The sequence below is a fragment of the Chiroxiphia lanceolata genome, chromosome Z (genome assembly GCF_009829145.1).
Source record: "Chiroxiphia lanceolata isolate bChiLan1 chromosome Z, bChiLan1.pri, whole genome shotgun sequence".
NCBI classification, from domain to species: Eukaryota; Metazoa; Chordata; class Aves; order Passeriformes; family Pipridae; genus Chiroxiphia; species Chiroxiphia lanceolata.
This window is the reverse complement of record NC_045671.1, coordinates 45,303,048-45,326,169: the sequence shown is the minus strand read 5'-3', so window position 1 is coordinate 45,326,169 and position 23,122 is coordinate 45,303,048. Positions and strand designations below refer to the sequence as shown.

General features: G+C 40.3%; 2 protein-coding genes across 4 annotated transcripts in view; one reads left to right on the top strand and one right to left on the bottom strand.

Annotated features, from left to right (window-relative positions):
* The window catches only part of CAMK4 (calcium/calmodulin dependent protein kinase IV), a 148,696-nt gene extending 146,058 nt beyond the window's left edge, over positions 1-2,638 (top strand). For both annotated transcript variants that reach the window (XM_032674774.1, XM_032674773.1), the window contains one exon: positions 948-2,638. In XM_032674774.1, coding sequence (XP_032530665.1) covers positions 948-1,112 — 165 coding nt within the window. In that variant the 3' untranslated portion in view covers positions 1,113-2,638. The remainder of the gene's footprint in view (positions 1-947) is intronic.
* Positions 2,639-13,300: 10,662 nt separating this feature from the next.
* Positions 13,301-22,819, bottom strand: STARD4 (StAR related lipid transfer domain containing 4). Of its 2 annotated transcripts, none has more exons than XM_032676068.1 (6): positions 22,434-22,819; positions 19,881-19,930; positions 18,650-18,776; positions 17,461-17,575; positions 16,620-16,901; positions 13,301-16,525 (listed from the first exon to the last, which is right to left on the bottom strand). In XM_032676068.1, the coding sequence occupies exons 1-5, from the start codon at positions 22,536-22,538 to the stop codon at positions 16,675-16,677; spliced, it is 624 nt and encodes a 207-aa protein (XP_032531959.1). In that variant the 5' UTR covers positions 22,539-22,819; the 3' UTR covers positions 13,301-16,525; positions 16,620-16,674. The 2 variants fall into 2 exon arrangements, with proteins under 2 accessions (XP_032531959.1, XP_032531960.1); XM_032676069.1 differs by lacking the exon at positions 22,434-22,819 and adding an exon at positions 22,233-22,398.
* Between the last annotated feature and the right edge of the window lie 303 nt (positions 22,820-23,122).

The window sequence follows — 23,122 nt, the reverse complement described above, 5'->3', positions numbered from 1 at the left end:
GTCCAAAGTCCTCTCACCACTAAGTGGATCTCTGTGAATTTTGCTTAAAGAGGACTCTCACTTTGAAAACTCTTGCCACTTTTTATTGGTACTTTTTCTTCATATTCTGTGTTAGCCGATTCGTTTTTATTGACAATGACTACGTAGTCTGTTTGTCATTAGCATCTTCTTCTTTTTTTCTTTTTATTTCCTTGCTTTTGTTTGTTTGTTTCAGCATGATTACCTCTCCAAGGTATCCACAAAACTTGCTATACTCCTCATCTCCTCCCACCGACCCACTTCTGTGACGCCTAAGCAAAAAGCTAGCCAAGTCAAAAGTAACTTGAGCTGTCATACACAGAGATTAGTATTTCTTTTCCTCACCTCTGTATGTTTGTTTTTTCAGGCAATAAAACTCTTTGAGGCAAGGGCTAATATAACTGTCTTCATGAGTGTCTTCATTTTGTGATATTTGGTGTGATATGAAAGCCTACCCGAATTAGTGGTTTTATATGTATATCCTTAGGAATTTGCCTGTATGCTCTGCACCATTGTGCTTGGCATATGCAATAGTTCAATGATAATAAATATTGTTTTCCTTTGTGAAATTTTCATGGAATAATCAGTAGTGATACTGTTATTATTATGGCAGAAAATGGTTTTCTCTTTGCCATCTAACTTCAACATGAAAACCTGAAATAGTTTCTAAAAAACGAAATATGCAGCACTTGCAGCTGAAAAAAGAAGTCATGTTCATGTTGTCCAACTTGTAACCTTGTGACAGCAGCAATTTTAAACCTCAGTCTAGAATTTCAGATGGTCTTCTAAATCTGTCCAAGCCCAGGCAGGTATGTGATGTTACCAGGAAGACTAAAGGTAGTTACATTCCCTAAGAGGACTGTGCTGAGGCTGCACTGCTGACATTTCATGCCTTTTAAGGAACATTTGCTTGGTCCTCTCTCTCCCAGGCTGCAGTAAAAGCTGTTGTGGCATCAACACGCCTTGGCAGTGCCAGCAGTCACAGTGCACACGACAGCAACAAGCCCAGCCACAACCCATCTCCCGTCCTCAGTGGCAAACCTGAAAAGAAACCCACTCAGGAAGCAGAAGCAGCTCCAGAGGAAATGTCTTAGGTCAATGTACTTCCTCATGTCAATGGAGACCTGTCATTTCACACACCAGCTAATTTGTCATTCAGCAAGGAGATTTGTAAGCTTGACCTCTCTGGTTCTGCTTTGGGGTGCCAAATACTCTGGCTGGTGATCCTACCTTCAATGCATGTGACTGCTTATGAAAATAGTAAACTGTTCCATAAGGCATGTCATGGAAACAGTGTAATTTGCAGTAATACCGGCAGGTGAAAATATGGGGATGAATAACTACCTACCATAATGTGTATGCTTCATATACATCTATCTAGATGGCATTTGAAACAAAATGTTGTTTCATTTAATTTTATGGAAGTAGTTGTCTTATATGTGTTGTGAGTTTCTTTGGACTGTTTCTTTCCAGATCCATAGTCCTTGAGCAGACAAAATGGAAGGAAATACCAAACCAATGCTTTTAAAACTGATGTATGAAATAATGCTTTTTATCTGTAAAATTGAAAAAGTATTTGGGGATTTATGTGCAAAAAAACCATTCCACTACTTCTGGGAAGAAATTGAAATGTTAGTTCCACTGGGCGTGAAAATGTACATTGCTCAAGCTTGCATTGAGAATGCCTTATTCAGATTTTTCCTGTTTATATACAATATTTTAATAATAACCAAAATTACTCAGATTTCTGCCATTTAATTCTGTAGTAAAGTGTTAGTGGAACAAAATGATAGACTAAACAAGGATTAGAGTAAATGCAAATTTTTGACACCATATTTATTAATTAATTTCTAAACTGTGCAGCTAGAAGACTTTTTATAGGGCCTGAGGGAGTAATCTGCAATGTAATAGGTTGTAAATGCTTAAAGGAAGCTATTCTACAGCTTACTGATTTTACTTTGGGAAAATACTCTTATACAAGGTCTGGGAGCAAGTAGTATAATCTAGTTGTTTCCTGGGTAGTTTAACCTCAGGAGTAACCAGTTTCTATTTGTCAACATAAACAGTTCATATTTTCCTTATAAAGGACCCTCCTCCATGTAAAGTGATCCACCAGCACAGATCTTGCATCCACCCAGAGCTCCTGTGTCTTATCAGCTATGTGCATTGATCAGCTTTCAAGAGTAGGGTCAGGCTCTTGAGCTGTCTTGATGTTTTTGTTGAATGTCATTGAAAGGAACTGAAAAATTAACATGCATCAGGATGTCTAACCATTTATACTTGTTATCAATTTGACAGCATGTGACTGTCATAAGGTTATGTTACAGAAACAGCAAAAAGAACCTGATGTACAACAATATAATTTGTGCTCGTTAAACTTTTTAATACTGATATTACCTAACATCCTAATACACTCAACATTCCTCCTTTGCTTTTGTTGTTTTTATGTTGATGTTAGGCCTTGAACAGCTTGTTTTGAAAAAAATATATCAGCTACTGAAAAACGAATACTTCAATAAAACATTCAGAAGCTGTATTTCCTGATTAGATTAAAAGGTAATATAATGTGATTCAGATGGTAGGTTTTATAAATAAAATGTGCTCTAGATTAATAAATAAAGGAAGATTAAAGATACTGTCTTTACTAGGTGAGAATGCATGCTAATGAATCTATTGTACTTGAAATTTTTTATTCACTTCTTAGAACTCTTTGAAGTTGTACAAAAAGGTTTGCTAACTAAGTAAGGTTGTAATTTAAAATACATGTATCCATCCTTTTTTCAAGTGCACACTTTGAGGTCAGCTGAAGCAGCTGATGGGCTCGTGGCAGCTATGTAAGGCCAACAAGACACTTTTGCAGATTTTTCCCGGTGCAGTAAGACTAATCACTCTGGAGAAGATGATAGGTACCTCCACCTGTCTCACTTTTCACTGTCTTACTCCCTGTGAGGTGACTGCAGGACAAATGCGTTTCCACCCATTTTCCTCATCCCTCTGGTGCTGTGGTGAAGCCATCAAAGTTTGGTCACTAGGAGGTTTGATGGGAGACGCTGGATTTCTGTAACATTTCCTGCTTCATTTGGTATAGTTGTATCTAATCTGCAGGAGTGGAGCTTGCTGAGCAGTCATTGTGCATCTATGAGAGCAGAAATATCTTCATCTGATGGTTTGTTAAGTTGAAAAGTAGCCGCAACTGATTCCTAAAGTTACCGTTTTGCTAAATCTACCATATCATGTAGTAACTGTGAACTGATGCCATGGAACAGGAGACCTCTCTGTGATAGCATGATCTCAGAGGCAGCTCTGAGGCAGTGCGTAAAGGCTCTGGGGATTTGGTTGGTTTTACTTCATTTTCTTTTGTTGTGCTCAACATGAAACAGGGAGGATGCCTGTGCTGAATGGATTACCAGTTTGTGACTCGGTAAAGGAGTGTGCCTGGATGATGTTTGACAGCACCACACATGTGGAGGAGGAGGACCAGGGTGTATGCATGCAGTACAAGAGAGGAGTTTTGCCTGCATTGATTTTGTCTGAAAAACCACCTCCCAGCAGCATCTGCCGTAATTCAGACTGGGGAGTGCAACACCAGTGTCTAATTGTGGCTGAAAAATATGAACACACTTGAAAACTAGTGGAGATGGACCAGTTTCACGTCTGTGGTCATAAATTAGGTAGAAAGTCACTGATGTTCTTTTCTGTTGAAATCCTAAGCTTTAATTTTTAAAAATATTTAACATATTAACCAACTTCTTTAAATACAAAAAGAGAAATCTTGCCATCTTTTTGAAGTATTTGAATTGAGCAAAACTTCTTTTAATCACAGATTGTAGCACTGGCCAATTAAAGTCTAATATGTGAGAGCTTGGCTGAGGAGCTGATGGCTGTTAAATAGCCAACAAAGTCCTGCCTCTGTGGCACAACAAGATTTTTCACAAGCTCAGAAAGATTCATCCCAAAATAGAACAGAGCTCCCATGATTTTGAACACTCTTGCTTGCAACTTTGTGGATGACACAGTAGATCACACTGCATGAGCCTGGTGCTGGTATGTTAGCTTAAGTTCATAGTTTACATTGTACAAGTATACTGTAAAGAGACAGGCACGCTACAGTCAAACTTCTGAGTACAAAAGAACATTAAGGCAAAAGTTCTTGATAGAGCATGTAGTTCAGTAGAAGGGTACTAAGGACTCTGTCCCCAGAAGTGAGTAGGCTATCGGTCACATAGAGTGATAAAAACTGCCCAGCATTCCCTTTGCCTTAGTGAATAATGCAAAGAGTTCTGAAAAGCTGTGTAGTACTAGCAGAGGACAAAAGCGGCAACCAAAAACTTTTTGAAGAGGCCCAGGCCAGCAGGGAGCCCCAGGCTGGAAGAAAGGCTCTGGCTCACTGGCAGTCAGGCTCAATACTTGCCAAATAAAGCATCTTCTCCTACAACTCATACTGTAAGCACAGACACAACTGGCAGCCACAGGGGGATGAGGAAAACATCACATTTTCTTCAGCTCAGCAGCAGGGAAAGGGAAGATGGTGCTTGGAGTTGTTAGTGTCCAGCTTAGCAGAAGAATGGCACTATCTGCTAAGCAGCAAATGCAGCGGGACCCTGGAAGATAAAGACTCATTTCCATGTAACAAAGTCCCTCAACTCCTGCACACCTACTGAGGCACGTTGATATGCAGAGCACTGCAGTGCAGCTCTCTGGGGTTTCAGGAGTGGCATATGAAGTTGTAGGGTGGAGGACTCCCACCAGACCTTTGCAAGGTGTCTTGCACATTACCTGCTTACAGAATGACAGGCACAAAGCACAGTGCCTTGACCCCAGCCTTGTGCAGGGGCTGGCTGTTCCTCCTGATGAAGAACTCAGTTTTGTGTGGCTGAATATGCCTTGTTGCTGCTGAGGTTATGAGTGCATAGCTCAAGTAGGCATGACATTCATGTAACAAAAAATATCAGGCTGACCAAGCAAGATGCAGAGTTAGACCTAGAGCACAGCAGCAGTGCAAGTCCTGGAGATACAAAAGGTAAGCAAGGAGATAGGGAAGAACATCTTTAAAGTTGCTTTATAAAACAATAATAACTCAAAGAATATCCTTTCTTCCCTTTTTGAATAATTCCAGGTAGAACATAAAACCACAATAGTGAGAGCTTATTCTGCTTTTGTATAAAGAATCTAACTTCTCCGATAATCCCCTGCACAATACCATGTTTCATTGAACCAAAAACAGCTGTGTTGCAAAATAAGAAGAAAACAATAAGGAATGAAAAGGAAGAAAATAGGAATAATATATTTACCTATAGGAATAAAATATTTACCTCTGCACAGAGCTCCTGGCGCAGGGTCAGCAGAGGGCTATGAAGATGATGAGAGGACAGAAGCATCTCACTTATAAAAAAAAGCTGAGGGAGCTGGGCCTGCTCAGCCTTAAGAACAGACAGCTAAGAGGGGACTTCATCAATGTATACAAGTATCTGAAGGGAAGGTGTCAAGAAGATGGATCCAGGCTCTTCTCTTGGTTGGTTGCTTGGTGCCAAGCAACAGGACAAGAGACAATAGGCAAAAACTGATGCACGAGAAAATCCTGAATATGAGAACTTTACTGTGGGGATGACTAAGCACTGGAAGAGATTGCCCAGAGGGTGTAGAGTCTCCCAACCATATGAGTGCAATCCTGTGCAATGTGCTTTAGGAAACCTGGCCTGAGCAGGGAGGTTGGACCAGATGACGACCAGATGGTCACTTCCAATCTCACCCATTCTGTGATTCTTTGATCCTGTGATCTTACTTTCAGAACATGTATAAGCGTTTACTGGCAATACTCGAGATTCTCCACATAAGCAAAATTTTGCTTTATATCTGAGAGGTAAAACTTCTGGCCAGAGTACTTCACCGAAGATTGCTGGTGGGTCAGTGAAGAGCATCCTTTGGAGCGTGAATCCTCTAAACAATATAAGGATAGAACAATGTGCATACATATTACTAAAAGTCCAGCAAACATATACAAGTAAAACCTGCATTACATCCTCTTCTACACTCCAGAGCGGAACAGAGAACATGAATGCAGTCATGAACTTAATCATTATTGGAAGACTTTCAAATATTGTGGGAATAGGCATAGTACAGAAGCTGAAATACAATGGAATAGTCAAAGTGGCCTAATTCTGAACTTAGCACATTAAAATATGAATATGTACCTGCACACACAAATATATAAATTCATTAAAAGAGAGGCAGAGATTGCTGAACAATCTGTAAGAACCATGTCTGTATTAACAGTTGCAGTACCTTTTAAGCCATCTTTTGTCCTTTGCCAGCATTACTCAGCTGGAACTGAAACTATAATGATTAAAATCTTGTATACATGGATCACTGCTGGATGAAATTCAGAGTAAAGGATATCAGAGTATGAAAGATAATGGCACAGAGTTTTGCTGAGCTCTGGCTTCTTCCAAGGCACAACTGGGAAAAAGATTACTTCAGTGCCCTTGTCTTTTTGCACGATCAGGACATGGGTTGAAGTGGGGCAACAACACAAGCACAACATTTTGTGATGAGTTGCCCTTACACTGCACCAGAGGCTCCTGACCAGTAATGATCCATCCACAGCATGTGTGGCAGAACTGACTATCTGGCCCTTAGTTTGTTATCAGGAAGACATTTACTGGCCAAGGTATATTAAACAACATGTGTTTGCCTCTGTTAAGTAGCACAGAGCTTCTCCCATAGATACTTCTTTCTGTCCACCTGAGACTTTGCAGCATTCCAGAGTACTGTATGACAATACACAAAGAGCAAAGCTTAAAAGAAAGGGATCTTATTTTTTCCATTTGAAACTCTGGCTTCAAGAACAAGTGTTAACATGCATTCATGGCCAAATGGCTTCTTGTTATTCTTCCCTTTTTTGCCTCCTCTTTTTTTTCTGGACCTGGCTGACAGAAATAGCTCAGTGATGTGCAACAAATGTCAGACAGAAACAGAAAATAATTTGGCTTCTTGGGTTAGTTTCCCAGTAGAAAAGGAAGGCACCTGGGCTGCTGTAGAAGCTGCTAGTATTTAGAGTGAGGGATTCAGAGCAAAGTGACACAAGAATAACACTATGCCATGTTCTGCTCCTCAGCACCAGGAAGCTCCTTTGTCAACAGCACCTTTTTCCTTCTGTAGAAAAGACTTTTAGGTCAATCAAAAGAAACACATCAGTTTTAGGAACTCTGAAAAATATCATGTGTGCTATGACCAGTGATCTTAATATCATTTATTTAATACCAACTGATATATTTAGTGTCATATTTTATGCAGCATTGCCATTTACAGTGTTGGCAGAAGAAACTGCAAAGTCAGTTCAGAACACTTGGTCCCTTTTCTTACCTGAACTGTAAATAATGATCTGCTTTGTAACATAAAACTGTGTGGAGCTAATCATTGCACACACAGGGGAAGTCTATCAAAGAGAAAAAAGACTGTAATTCTTATCCCTGTGTTATGTGGATTGGGATGGCTCTTCTAATTGAAATTACTATGTCAGATGACTTGAAGCAGTTATTCTGGTAAACCCAAAAGCTGAAGGCAAGCCATTGGGTGTGATTTACAGCTGCAAATGGCATGTGATCTGTCTTAAGAGACAACATGTTCTGGTAGGCACTGAGTCATATCTATTCATCCGCAGGACTGCATAGGTGCTTGCATTCTCATATCAGTCCTCACATCCTCAAGCATGATGGTGTTACTTACAAATGTTAACTTTACATGAAGGAACACAATGTCACAAATCCCTAAGTAACACTGAACAGTGAATGCCTACAACAGAAATGGCAGAAAACTTTGCTACAGAACACACCAAAGAGAGCTCCTTCTTAGCTTTGTGTTGACAAGGAACAAAGTGAAAAATGTCTGTAAGTGTTTCTTCTGAGGTCTCAGGTTCTGTAATTTCTGTTATTTTTCAGACTTCCCCACCAGACATGTATATGAAAGTATTGCAAACGTATTCAGTGGCAGCCTCCTCTAGGTGGATAAACCTCACCACTGACTCGACTTTTCATTTGTCAGATATCAAAGTTTTATTGTTTGTACTACTAATATGGCACCCAGCCTCTTCCTCAGCTTATCATGGGGCCTGAAATAATCTTTTATGGAGAAGTTTGTCAAGAAACATTTCACGAAACTACGCAAATGGACTGTATGTATATTTAGGAAAAAAATATCTTTGAAGGATTTCCCAGCTCCCTGCTCTAGCAGTGTACTCCCTGAGAAATACTTTCCTTGGGAATGACAGTGATCCATGGGACCCTGCAAAGCATCCCAGCTGGTGCCACCACCAACTTACTGCCCTCAGTGTAGTGGTAGTGCCTTATTTACTCTGCTCAAGTCTTTACCATCTTGGCTGCAGGGAAACAGTAATTACAAACTAAGAGATTTTAAATGAAAGTAATTTGAAACAAGAACATTTGAAACAACTGGCTACTGAGACCTAACCCAAGCTGTGGTTTTGTGCTGTTATGCACAACAGAAACCACTTCCCTGTTCATGCCACATCCTCCTGAGTTGTCATGCTAATGCTTCTGATTAAAGCAGAAATTTTATTTAGTGTTCCATAAGGAAACCTTATTTTGGGCTTTGGTTGGAAGTTTTTTTGTTATTTCTTTTTTTTCAGAATACGCAGTCTTGAAAGGCCTATGCTCATGAGAATATTACCTCTGAAATGATTAGGTGCTCAGGGAGAAGGAAAGATGGAGAGGTGGAGGATGAACCCTAGTCATAGAACCATAGAATCATTCAAGTTGGAAAAGACCTTTAAAATCATTGAGTCCAACTGTTAACCCAGCACTGCCAAGTCTACCACTGATAGGATGATCTTGCAAAACAGCAATGGTATCTGGTCCAGCTTATGAGGCAGTGGGAGGAGGGGAAGAATCATTGTGGCGAGGAGTTTGTTAGTCTCAAGGAGCTAAACCACCATGCCCTTGCAAGCCCATGAAGTACCAAACAGAGATTGGCTGGCTGCTCCACACCCACAGTAAGGAGCTCATCAGCTTAAGGTGGTTTTAACCTGAAGAAATGTGATACACTAAGGGCTTGTGTCTGGCTTGGCCTTTCAGGTGGCTCCTGGCTGGATGAGGACCAGACCGTAAGTGGGGAATTTTGTGATTCTGTTAATTCAAGAATAGTATATGCTGCATGGTTAGGATATGTGCTGATTCTTCCAAGACAAACAGACAAATGGTGCTATTGACTAGTAACACAAAGTGTTTTATAAGCCTGTTACAGAAGCTCATTGATCTCAGAGCAATGGTGGCTGGATTCTTATTAATAACAATGAAAAATATGTTATATATATATGTGTATATATATTAGACTTTCTCAAATTAGCTCCATGTCCTGTGTGCCTGTGTCCTTCTTTTACTGCTTAGTTGTGTAAGAAATCCTGTACTGTCAATGCTTATTGCTTCTATTAACAATGTTAGTAACTAGATAGAAGTTTATGGACTGCTTTTTCAACTGTACACTTTTACTTCGGACTAAAAGCCTGTTTGTGTAGTAACTTTTCTGATACTGTACAAATGAACCAGAGAGAACTTTGAACCAGAAAAGAAAAATTGGCTGTTTTGTTATTTCAGTGTATTGTGTGTGGGACCAATGTACCTACCTGTGTGCTTGCATGGGAATGCTGATAAAGACATGAGAATATGCTTTGATGCTGGGACGTCAGTTTTCAGTAAGTGGTTTGCATGACCGATCTGATGCTAAATAAACTAGTAAATCTAGAAATGTTTACGTCTATTATTTGCTGGAAGCTAATTCTCAGCGTAAGTAAGGAACAACAGTCATCATTCCAGAGAGATGTGATTCATGGGTGTTACCAGTTTATATTGCAAAGCCTAGAACGGTTTCCAACTTGGCAAAGCATTTCCCCTGTTCCTCTTCCCTCAAAAACTTAGCAGTTGAGTAACAAATTAAATATGTTATTAGTGGTGGACTACAGAACGAGAGGGCTGCCCACGTTGCCCCTGTGCTCTGGAGAGGGTTATGTGAGACAGAAGCTTGTGTCACATTTTGCTAAAGACTTGATGAAGATGCCACCACTTCCTTGTGCACTCTAGCAAATTGTTCTGCTACTCTTTTAACTGAGAAGTATTTTATAAAGTTCCGAGTCTTTTTGTTGCAGTTAACAGTTTGTCTATCATGGTGATTATGAAATCAAAGTTGTTAAAATGGTCCCTCATTCAGCATCCCCATCTCTCAGCAGAACAAACCAAGTCCTTCCCCAGAGGGCATGTGCTCTTTCACTGCTCTTCTTGCTTGCATATGGATTTTCTACCTGTAGCTGACTACTCTCTTTCTTGAACTATGTTACCAAAAGCTATGTAGCCCAAAGCTGCATGTGGTACCTGAGTGGAGGCCTTTGCATGACCAAGGTGTTAAAAGGATTATTTTTTGTTTCTCTGTGCTGTTCCCACACCTGTCATTCAGCACCCTCAGTGGTGTTCCCTCCTCCTCAGTTTGCAAGAATGGAAGCTTGGCCAGTTAGTTACTGTCCTGTACTGGTGCAGCTTGTTTTTCCTGCCACCTACAACTCCTTAGTCTTGCAAACTGCTATAATGCAGAGTCTCCACATATCTGATTGTGGGAGAGGATTTTTCAAAATTTCAAAGAAATAAATCATGCTAAACTCCACAGAACATTTTGCATGGTAACAGTCTTCCAAAAAAAAGTCTGATTTGGCACGTCCACAGATGTAGCTGAATCTTTTCCCAAACTAAGGGAAGGCATAGATTCTTACTACAGTTTCATGAAATCATCTTTTTCATGCCTCCATAGAAGAATGGGAAAGGGGAGTGGAAAAGTCCAAGGGAGGGAAGAGGGCATGTATCAAGGTGATTTTCAGCCCCCCCTGGAGCTCAAGGTGTTTTTGTTTTGGACTGACCTCTTAAAAGTAGCACATCAAACAGCTCTGCAGAAGCTCATGATACAGCATAATATTATTCTAGTTTTACAGAGAGCTTAAGACAAACAAGAACATGGGAAGTAAGAAAAAACTAACAAGTCAAGAGGAACTTCTCATAAGTTAGGACAGCTGGGCAGTTAAACCATGCTGCTCCATAATTAACAAATTTCTGCATTTCTGTTGATGCCAGTGCAGTCTTCTTTAGAAAGCTCCAGGGTTTTGCAGTTATGTCCTTCTGAGCAGTTCAAACACCTATTTCCTTCAACACGTTGTACATACTGTGGAAGCTTTATGTCTGAAATACCCAAGGGTGCAGATCATTTTAGGAAATGATTCAGTATTTGTACACACACTGTGAATTCTCTATACTTTTATTTGTTATACTTCTGCTCCAGAACAGGCATGCTGTGATTTCTTTCCTTCTTCCTCCAAATTGTGAGACATATGGCACCCAAATAACATAGATACTCATGTTTGCTGCTGCTCAAATTCCCTTGAGCAGTGCCCTGCATCCCCAGTGTACCTTGGAGCTAGAATTAGTAACAACATGCTGGTTGTAATCCTGATTTGAGTCCAAATGAAAAGCAGCACTCAGACTGACACACTGAGAGAGTCAAGGAGTCTTAGCATAGTAGTTTGCTCTCTAGGGTCATAACCTGCCTCAGAGAGGGGTCTGTGCTGGCAGGCAGGTCAGCAAGGCCCAGGTACAGAGCTCAGGAAGTGCTTTTTGTCACACATTCTAGGGCACAGGCAAACTGGTCCACAGAAGGCTTGAGCAAGGTCACTTTCTGATAACACTTTGGGCAGTAAATGATTTTCTAACAGTATGACGCCTGTATCACAGAAACATTTTCAGGGATTATTAGGTCATCATAGTGACTTTACATACTGAAAGAAACATTTTAAAGAACATTACTTTGGAGAAGATTTTTCTGGATGATCTGTTGGGATGTGAGGCTCCTTAACCCAGATATGACATTTCTTATTGTGTGGGTCAGCTGTGAAACATGTACAGGTATCTCCTGTCAGGTGCTGTTATGATCTATGTCTGATGTCTAATGACACAATCCTGAGGAAGGTCAACCCCATGATAATCAGTCCCTGTACTGTAAAACTAAATCACCAGCACAGCTCAGTGAGGACTGGAAAAGGCAGAATGTATTCCAAAGTTTAAACTGTGCTCTAGGACTTTGGTTAATATTTAGCATAGATTTAATCTCTTCCATTGTCATATTATCTTTCATCAGAAAAATGGGTCTAAACATCACTATTTTCTTTTAGTAATTCTAACTAGTGACTTTAATAATTTTCCAAAGATCTGAAGTGGTCTCTATACCTATTCCTACTCCACTTTGCAGAAGGTGACATAATACAAACCCTACAAGAGCCTGCCATATCTCAGAGGTCACAGTTCCTTTTCTCATCTCTTTCTATTGAAGTCAAATGCTACAGAACTCTACTGCTTTTATGCCAACTTAGTAAGACAAACAAAAAAAGGTTCTACATAAAAGACAGGGATTTTCTTCCTTTGTTTCTTTAGGTGCTAATTAAACACATGTCAATACACATGTTCCATGTTTTATAAAACCTAATCTATATGCCTTCTTCAAGGTGCTACATGCTCACGTTTTTAAGATTAACTTCATTTTGATGGTTAATAAACCATTTCTTAAACATACTAAAAGGTAAGTAATACTAAGCCAAAATAATAAAGTTCTTCCACAGCAATCATGTGGTCATCATAAAAAAACCCCTCTGTATATATATTTTTAGAATTGAAGCATTGAGAAAATTCTATTTGTACAGTTTTCAAGAGATTTCAATCTAGAAGAAGTCTGAGTTGGGCATCTTCCTTGGCCTAAATCAAGTTTCTAAGTAAAAATAGGCTTTATGGCTTTCAAATTTAAGGAGACAAGTTGATATCCTTAGAGATCACCAGAACTACATTATCAGATATAACTCCCTAAAAAGTCACTGAATGGTACATCTAGTTTCACAAGAATTGAAAAAGCTACATGACAAGTCTGTTGGAATCCAGTACTTGAATTTATTCTGCAGTTGCATTTAAAATAGAAATACAATCACTTATGTGCTGAACACAGTAAGTTAAACAGACTTGTCAGTCTGTTAAAATAGACTGACATTGACGTTCTGCAGATAGGCACAGCTCACCTGGTTTCACTGGAATTAGGGCTACTTTTACAGCAGTGAATCTCCTAAGCTGAATCAACAGCTTATACCATCAAAACCATTCTGGTTACTCATGATTAGTGGAGGAATTATATGATCCCTTTGTGTTTTATAAACTGAATCCGAAAAATCCGGAATAATGAACTGCCCAGAGACTTTTGATTTTTGAGCAGCAAAGGTATTTATTGACAGCGCTGGGAGCAAGCCAGCTATTGCTGGAAAAAACTTGCTCAAAGGCTTCACACAAAATCAGCAGTTTTTATACAATTTTCGAATATGATTAAATGCATATTCAAGTGATTACAGCATCTATCTATACATATTAATAACAGGTGGAGTATAGGTGGAGCTCAGGCGGGGCTTAGGACGGTGCTTCTTTTGGCCCTCAATTTTGGGGGTAGTTCCGATCTTCCTCCCATGGGTCTGGGGGCTAATTTCATCTTCCTCAGCTTGACCTCTCTTCTTTTCCAATGTTCTCGACCCACTCACTGAAGCTTGGAAAAAGCCTTGGCTTCCAGCCTGTTTCTTCTATTCAAATCTCTACCTTATCCTACTGCATCTTAATTTATTACCTCTTAAGCCTATTACATGTTCTTTTACCATTCTCTTAAGTTTTGGTCTAGTAAGTAGAACAGAACAAGCACAGATTGTTTTGGATGTTAGTAGCTTGTTAGGAGGCCCAAATTTCTTAGTTAACTCTTTTGGGCCTGGCCTCCTGTTTCAAAATACACTGTATTTCACATACATGAATTCATCAAATTTGTGATCAGGGCCTGTGCAGATAGTATCTATCTGAAGTCATGGTCCACCTCCCAGCAAGCTGTGGTAGAGCTCCTTGGACTACCCCCAAATTGTACTTAGCCCAGTCTCTACCTTCTGCATATGTAAAATAAGGAGCACAACTACAGGCAAGGTTTAATGCTGGAGGTTTTAGAGGAGGAACAGAAGTCAAACAAGAAAATTGTCTTATCTTTAGTCACTTCTCCCATACACACACAAAGCACCTAGTTAAAGTGCCAAAGAGTAAAGCATCATATTGCTCAAATCCCTAAAAAAGTTAAGATTTCTTTAAAAAGTATTAGCCATATAAAAATAATTTTGATGTGTCTATATACATGCCATTTCCCTAAAAAAACCAGGTCTCTGCTATTCTTGGCCACCTTATCCAGAAGTTGCTTCTGGATAACTATATTGTAGGTTAACTGAAACGCTCTGAAACTCAAGAGACAGAAATCTATACTAAACAATTTACTTTGTCTCCCATTTCTTCTGCATAAGCAAAACATGGGTTCCTGCACTTTGTCCTTTCAAACTACTTTCCTGTTTTAACTGCCTTGGCTCCACCTAGATTGTCACTAACTTAGGAAGAAAAGAATGCCAGGGTGGGAAAAGGCTCTGATTTTGTGGCTTTCAGTTCTGATGTACTCTTGTTAAAGAAAACCTTTGCTTCAAGATCTGGCACTCCTCTCCACCTGTAGCTATACAAAACAAATTTAAATTTTGGTTTCAAAGAAATACAACAGACTACGAAATTAGACATCTTTCTTCTAGTTCTGTATTATTCTGTAGCTGAACTGAAATTTTTATTAAAAACATCAACACACTTAAAATACACTGACAATTTTATTTAAGCTCAAGTTCTTCTTTCTTTAGCTGCTCTGTGCTTCACCAGCCTGTCTTTACTGAAAGCATAAAAAGACATTTCACTGGATACTAAATAAGGATAGATATTCTAGAAGTGTTAGAGCCCCTAAAATGGGTGTTTGGAACAGGGGCCTCTCAAAATTTTCTGCAGTGCCGAGAGCTCATTTACACCAAGGAGTGTAAAGGGAACTATAGAATAAACAAAACCCAACAGGGAATTAACATTTTCTGCCTATGAAGACACCAAAGGCTGCCTGATGCATTGTTTTTAACGGTCTTTAAAACATGAAGCATGTTGGAAAAGCCCTCACTGTATTTGGTATCATGTTTTTTCTACCTCTTTTTGCCTGAGCAATGAGAAAGAAAAGTCCTCACTGTTCAGAGTTCAGCTACAGTGGCCAGTGTCAAAAAAGTCAATGTTGCAGGGGAAAAATTTTCATCTGAATTTTTTTTTTCTGAGAGTTCATTACCAGTCCTTGGATTATGTGCATACAACTGGCTCCAAAATATCAGGGCTTCAAGGTACCTTCCCTAACTACTACACAGTTAAACTCACTCCTGTGAGCACTGGTGAAGCACAGGGATAATTAAAATCTCACCTGAGCACATGACACATATCAACATTAAACGCCTAATCTCGGGTTTTAAAGAGATTTCAGGTTCCTAGCAGCACAGAGTAATCTTTTGAATGCCCCTCCTACATACCTGTCAGAATGACTAGGTTGCTGAATATCCTGAAAAATCTGGACCTTAAGAAAGGGCCCTCCACCCTTTAGCACATCTGAGCAATTCTGCAGCTTGAGCTTTGGCCTTCAGTTGCTCACATTTTAAGATGTTAATCTCATTTATTGCAATGAGTAATCTAGGGGTAATACCACAGAACACTCCATAGCACCAGCCTGCTGTCAGTCTGTGCTGGCTACAGCAAGGCCCTTACCTCAAAAAAATGACTGGCTCTTTCTGTTGCTTAAAAAATTCTGAAAAAAACAGGTTTTTCAGTTAAGGAAGAAACACACACACACACAGCCCCAAAACCAAACACACACACACACACACACACACACACACACACACAAACAACTGCATGCAAATTTAAGTAAAAAATTCTTTAGAAGTGCAGGGTATCACTGAAGATCCATTGGAAGTTTGCTATTTTGACAACTGTGTGATTAAAAGCCCACAAAAAAACTATGGAAAGACAACTGATGACTTAAATGAGCTTTGGATCAGCTGTAAGGGCATTTCTTTATCTATGCACTCAGACTATTACACACAACAGTAAGTTACAGTTACAACATCAATGCCAACAATGAACACTTATTTTTGCTAACAAGTGCAAAGAGCTTTCTTATGAATAGTATCATTTAACAACTTAGCTATATAATATTCTTATGATAAATCAAATCAAATTAAAAAAATACAGATGCAGCTGTACAAACTAAACAAATTGAAAATGTTAATATATATATCTATCTATATATATAACAAAATTACATCTTCAATAAGATGCTGCCGGTACAGCAACCTGCACCAGCAAAATCCTGAGCACTTGGCCACCTATACTGTTGGATAGAGCTGAGTTCATGCTGCATTTTTCAAGAGCACACACGCATCTTGTGTTTTCTACCGAGGAAGTTGGGGGTTTATGGATTCAGGATATTTCTCACACAGCTGCAGAGTGCTGAGCAACAGAATGAATCTTGCATTGGGAATGTATGCTAAGGATCACCTCAAAAAGTACTTGGTAAAGTTGTTTCAATCCTCAACATAAAGGCTCAGGTATCATTCAAGAACAGTGTTGCCTCAACTCAGCAGGGTAACCTGTGCTAAACTAAATAACATAATCTGATTGCAAGGAATGCACGGGCTTCTAAGTCACTGTTTGTCTACGATTTGAGTGCCTTTTTGAGGTCAGAGTAGAAATTGGCCAAGGTACTGGACATGGCAGTGTCTACTGCAGATTGTGGCAGCATCCCCCGCAGTTCAGTCTGAATGTAGCCTGTCAAAAGGCTGTGGCTGGGACAATCCTTGAGGGGGACGCAGAACCAGCCGCAAGGGTGATTGAATCCACGCACAAAGTTAGGCCTCACCTCCTCATAGTTGAGGCTTATACCTATCAAAGAAAATAAACAAACAAACAAACAGATAAATTAATTTAACACAAATAAAAAAATACAGGTGCAGTAAATTTGAAATATACAAACTGCTTCTTCTTTAGGAATTTAGTAGAAGGGACAAACACATTTCAAGTTTCTGGGTATTTTCATGAATGAAAGTTGTTCTTCATCCAAACTCCACAACAGAGCATGGAGACCATGATGAGCAAAAATTCAGATATTAAAAAGACCTTCCTCCCATTTACTAGAAGCCAGTTGCTGCTCCTCCCAGTTTGCTCTGAGTCAGAGGACTCAACTTGTCTCTCCCACTCCTATCCCACAGTTGACATAAGTGAAACCTGGCACACGGGCAAGCCAGTAACTTGTACGCTCCTTTAAGTATGTAAAACATTAAAATATCTTTGAAATTGTTAAAATACCTTGAATTTATTTGTTGGAGACAATCTTACACCATTTTTGGAATGTTTACTGCAGAACGAAATTGCATTTGAACCAAATCTTAAGCCAAGCAGCTGTTGAAAAATAAGAATTAAGCAGAGGTAGGAGGTGGTTTACCACATGTTAGAAGCCCATCTGCATAGCTTGTGGTGTAAGAGAAATCAACAAACTCCCTTGGTGCTATGATGTTCCAGAGCTGGCCAGCAGTTGTATAGCGCATCACACAGCAGTTCTGGTTGAGTGACAGAATAAAACAAAAATATAATGAATACAGGGAAATTTATGCTTGTAGGCAACTAGCATTTCTCACAAAGGTCACAGCCTCTGTCAACTATTCTGTGCAAACAAATTCAGTGAAGTCTGAATGGCTGTGCCATTTTCAATCAAGATGCTGGAAGTTGTGAGGACTTTTAGTCTACAGCCAAGAGCAGAAAATGTCTGGCACCATAAGGGTTTAAAGATCTAAAACTAGAGAACTGTGCCATGCCTGGGAACCGAAAGTCATGTGGCTCTTATGTCACTATTACTTAGGAAGTCTGAAAGGACCATGAACACATTGAAAGAGGACTCTCTTGCTACTAAGATGCTTCAGTCAAATACTTTTAATTTACCAAGTGAAAAATAAAATGGAATGTGAACAATTCTTCAAAACAGGCTTTCTTACAAGATACTAGAATTTGCACAGATTTTAGGGAATAATTAGCAAAAATACCTTGTCATATAAATCTTCCTAAAGAAACAGAGCAAAAGACAATCCACATTCAAGCCAGATATCCAGAGGGGGTTTGAAGTGATACTGAATGTCTGCAGTAATGAAAGAAATGCTTCTAGCTCTTCCGTAATCAACTTCAAACCTACCTTCCTTTATTTAGTCCTGACCCTCAGTTTGAACTGTTTTGTGTCTCAGCATAAAGCCACACTACACAAGTCAGCCTTTCAGAAAGAGGAAGAGGATGCAGCAGGATGTGATTATTATTGTTTGTGGAATGGAAGAACGCTGCAAGAAAAGGCTTTGGCATATACAATATCACACTGTAGCTCTTCATATGTGAATTTTATCAGAGTTCCCAGGTCCAAGAAAATTGTGATTGACTATTTTTAGCATTGATGGAAAGATGCACATCAAGCTTCAGATTGGGACTGTGCTGCCAGAAAGCCTCATCTGAGGTCACACACAGCATGTATGCACAATGCCTCATGCAGAATGAAAAATGTTACTATTTGTAGGAATTACTCCTCTGCTGTACTGTCAAATTCACATATTCATCTATACACATCTCCTTTAAGAATCTAGACAAGTCTTCACCTCTTCAAATGTTTCCAAGATGTCCATTGAAGTCATTAAGCTGTCCCAGTCTAGCCTGTAAGGTCCAGGGCGAATATGATCCACTATTCTGTTAGCAACATCTTCCACCACTCCTTGAGCTTTGTAGCTAGAGAAATATATGTTTACATTTAAAAGTGAGAAATTTTTTATATCCTATTAATTTGCAGCAGTAAAATTACATGTTAGTGTACCTGGAGGTACAGACAGTGGACAACTGAATCAGAAAAACAGCGCAGAAGAAGACCTATGGGTGCATCTATTCTTCTCTGCAATACATGTTATTCTGAGAAACCTTGTCTTTTTTTCTGCAAATATTTTTAAATGGCAAAATCCTTCCTTAGATAAAAATTAACCTGTTTATTTCTCTAATAACTTGTTATTCTGCTCCTCTTGTTGGGCTGGCAAGGGAATTCACCAGGGACAAGTAAAACTAAAAAGGAAAAAATAAGATCAGTAATACAATGAGAACAATATTTGTCATAAAGAAGAAGTAATAGCAGTAAAAGCAAGCTAATGAGAAACTATATTATGCTTTAGTGGCATATAAAAGTATCAAATAAAATAATTTGGTACAGACATTACAGAACATCCATTTGTTATCAGGTCTTTCTAGAATTTTTGTTTACTCGAGTTACTGGGCCTCCAGTTCCTGAAGGTGATAAATCCATCAGGACCACTATTTTCAAAATACTTTGTGTTAACTAAGATGTTCTTATTTACTGCAGATAACTAGTCAAACACTACCTTTTCACATGACTTTTTGTGTCTTCAGAGTAGCATTTTCCAGTAACTGTTTCTCTAAACAGTCTGTAGCCTAAACCTACAGACACCAAGAGAACCCAGAGACAGAAACTCACACAGGAAGGGCATTAGTGTCACACCTCTTTCCACAACTAAACACTTGATATTTTAGTCTATTGCAGGCAGGCCATCATTTCTGAGCAGATGCTGTTGCCCACTTCAGCCAATGGGAGTTTTGTGATGTGTTCCACAGATTTCACTGTCTGTTGTTCTAAATACCGTGCAGCACTAAAGTATCAAAGTGTAACACTGCAAAGAAATAATTTAGGTACAACAGATAATCCATTTAGCTTCTACTCTAGAGAATCTCTGTAGCTGAGGGCTGTAGAATTCCCAATCTTAGTTTTTAAATTCTATAAAGTGCATCTGTGGAACCTTAAAAAATCATGTGCTCTGCAGGCAAACTTACAGGTATCCACTGAATTCTTCTGATGGTTTACGCCACACAGTTGCATCTTTCTGAAAGAAAATATAAGATATGATGTTAATTGTCACTTATATATAATTATAAGATGTTCAGAAAATGCTTCAATTTTCCTGATGAAAAGCAACCAATTTTACCACTAACTATGTTCACCCTAAAGTCTCATTGACTGGGGCACCTGGGAGATGTTTCAGATATCTCTTATAATATTCTATTCTTTAAAAAAAAAAAAAAGTCAGACAATTGCCTTCCTCAGTGTAAAATGCTAAAAATCTGCATAGAAATAGGGCTTGGTCGGCCAAGCCAGTTTGCTATGAAAACACACAGAATGACGGGACCACATTACCAGGCAAAGCCTTACAGTTAAAAGGCAACTGGAAAGCCATTATCTGGATGCTACTTGGACAGGAAGACCACACAACTTCTGGTTGCACTCCTGCAACATATGACCAAACAGATGTGTGCAGGAGGTGCTGACAGTGGCAGAAGGGGAAGCTTAAGTTACCCTTCTATGCTAAATGCCTCACTAAAAGTCTCTTGCAAGCAGTAGTCTATTTATTTTAAAGATACACAAGGAAAATAACGAAACTAGCATCTTCTGATTTTTGCCTAAATATTAAATGGAGCCTCTGTACAACATCTCTGAATTTTGGTGTTAAAGACAGTACCATATGGCACTGCTTTATTTGGAGTCATGATTATATAAGCACAAAGAACTAAATGTCCTAAAGAACAGTACTGTTAAGTACTTCATCCAGAACTATTTAAGATATTCTGGAGCAAAACACATTTCCTTGGTTATTGGTAAAGCTCTGAATGTCTTTTACAGGCACAGTACCAAACTGAAAAGAAGGGAGGGAAGAAAGAGAAGAGAAAGAGAGGGAGGAAGAGAGAGAGAGAAGGAGGCAAAAAGAAAGTCAAACTAGAAATTTTACAGGGGTAAAATCTGGGGAGTGATATGATTTGAAACACTGAGATGCAGGTTACTTCCTACAGGAATACAATAGTAAATGACATAACACTTAACACTGGAATACAACAGCCTTAATACTTAGTAGAGCAAAGGAGGTATAGGTGTATGGAAGACTGAAAGGCTTGGATGCTCTGTTCTTCCCTTTCAAGACAGTGAATTTGTTAATTTTGCAAATAATCAAGCTATATTTGGATCACTTGACTCTATCCTATTAATGTCTGTTCATGAAGGAAAAAAAATAAAAATGTAAGTCCCACTTGAAACAAGGTAACCAAAGGGCAAAGATAGAAATTTACCACATTAGTCTACCACATTGATACACTGAGATACCCAAATACATTTCTACCTTCTATGCAGGACAGGACTAACAACTTCACGTAGCCTAGAACTGATGCACCAGCAGAGTCTACTTAGCTTGTTGAAGCAGAACTCATAAAAATCCAGGCAGCTCAAAAGAAGAGTATGGCAAATTGCTTGGAGAAAGCAGGAACGACATTCCCTTTCATTTTAGGAAACTTAGCATAATGTAGGGGCTCTGAAGGCAACAAAAATGTGAAGCAGTATGAGAAAAAGAATTGAGAATTACCTCACTTCTTAAGAGGAAGGCATTTGGAAACTGAAGTCTGATGGATGGGTTCAAGCACTATTGAGAAAAACGTTCAAGAGGCTGGCAGATCCTACCTGCAGGCTGTGGCTGGTTTGTTGGAAGTACACCTGAGCTTCTTGCAGCACTACCAATGCTATTTCACATTTTGCTTTAAATCAAGCCTATAATCCTACCCAAGCAGGGTCCTTCTGTGAGACACTTCCCTGAAAATGGGTAGAAGGAATGACAAGAGTATGTCTGCAACCATAAAAACACACTCAGCCTGAGAGCAGCAATTCTCCATTGTTCAGTCATTTTCTATCGGCCTTTACAATGTAAGTTTCTGGTCAGATAGTTGCGGAACAAGCAAGTTTCTGAATGCTTTAGTTAAAGTAGTGGCAACATAAGTAGCCAGTTTTTGGATAAGAGATGCCGAACAAAGACGCTCTATAATCAGCTGTAAATACGCTGCTCAACAGACAAGTTCAAGTAAAGTTCAAGCTCCAGACGACCACCAGAGACCACCAGGAGACCACTGGAAGACCCCCTAGTAACCAAATAAGGACCGAAGAACTTCTTAGGATTAACATACGTATAAACTTCATAAGAAAGGGAGTGAACATGTAAGACATTTGCTGAATATGTAATATTTTAAGTAAATATTAGCACGCTGAGCCGAGAAGGGGACAAACATATGATCCTCCTGTGTGTCCAGTGCTGAAAATGAAAGCATGCCTGACCACTAATGGTCACAAACTGAGTCCTGGAGGTTTCTTACCGATTTACGGCAACATCGGTAACAAGCCATCTAGAGATGCTCTATCCTAGAAGGGAGGTTTCACAGCCCCTGTCTCACCAAAAGTCCCGCAGGAACTGGACAAGATTTTCACACACAATAGGCTCTTTCCGCCGTAAGAGTGATCCACAACAGCTTCCCCGGGATCACGGACCAGGAAAGCTGCCCAGGGTGAGCACTCACGGTTTTCTTGGCCACCCTCCACTCTCCGTCCGCAATGCCGTGGTAGCGCACAAGCGTGTTCCGCAGCCTCGTGGCCAGGGGGGACGGATTCGGCAGCGGATCCATCTGCTTCCCTCCAAAGATGCCCAATTACACACGCGCCAGGAACAAGGCAGCGGGATCAGGGATGCCGACACCAGCACGGGGCATCTGAGCCCGCGCGCTCCGAGCAAAGGACGCAGAAACCACCGCCGCGCATCTCCCCCCTTGTCAGGGGCACCGGCGGAGTGCCACCGTGAGGCACGGGAGCTCTGGACCCTTTCCGGAGGGCCCTGGGGAAGGCGAGTCGGGCGCGCTCCCGCCGGGCTCTCCCGGCCCCGCGCGCTCCCGCAGCCGCGCCCCGCCCTGCCGCGCGATGATGGGCAGCCAATCAGAGCTCGGTCGGAGCCCCGCGCGACCAATGGCGGCGCGGTCCGCCCGTCGTGCGCGCGTGCAGGGCCTCAGCCATCCCCGTCCCCCCGCTGTGTGCGTCACGCGACCTCCTGACGTGTCGCGGCCGCATCGTCACAGGTCGGGATTGGAGGTGGAGTGAGTGGAGTGATGGAGCGGAGGGGACACGCCTGGCCCCGGGATGGGCGTGGGGACACCCGCTGCCGTCCTGGTAGCGCCGGGCGCGCTCCGTCATCTGCGGTGACAACGCGGTACGGCCC

Bases quoted from the DNA above. Each gene is read 5' to 3' on its own strand.
- STARD4 (XM_032676068.1), bottom strand. From the start codon at position 22,538: ATGGATCCGCTGCCGAATCCGTCCCCCCTGGCCACGAGGCTGCGGAAC. The intron at 19,931-22,433 runs GTGAGTGCTCAC...ATTTTCTTTCAG, and splicing joins GGAGGGTGGCCAAGAAAACC to AAAGATGCAACTGTGTGGCG. The intron at 17,576-18,649 runs GTGAAGACTTGT...TCACTCAACCAG, and splicing joins TCTTGGAAACATTTGAAGAG to AACTGCTGTGTGATGCGCTA.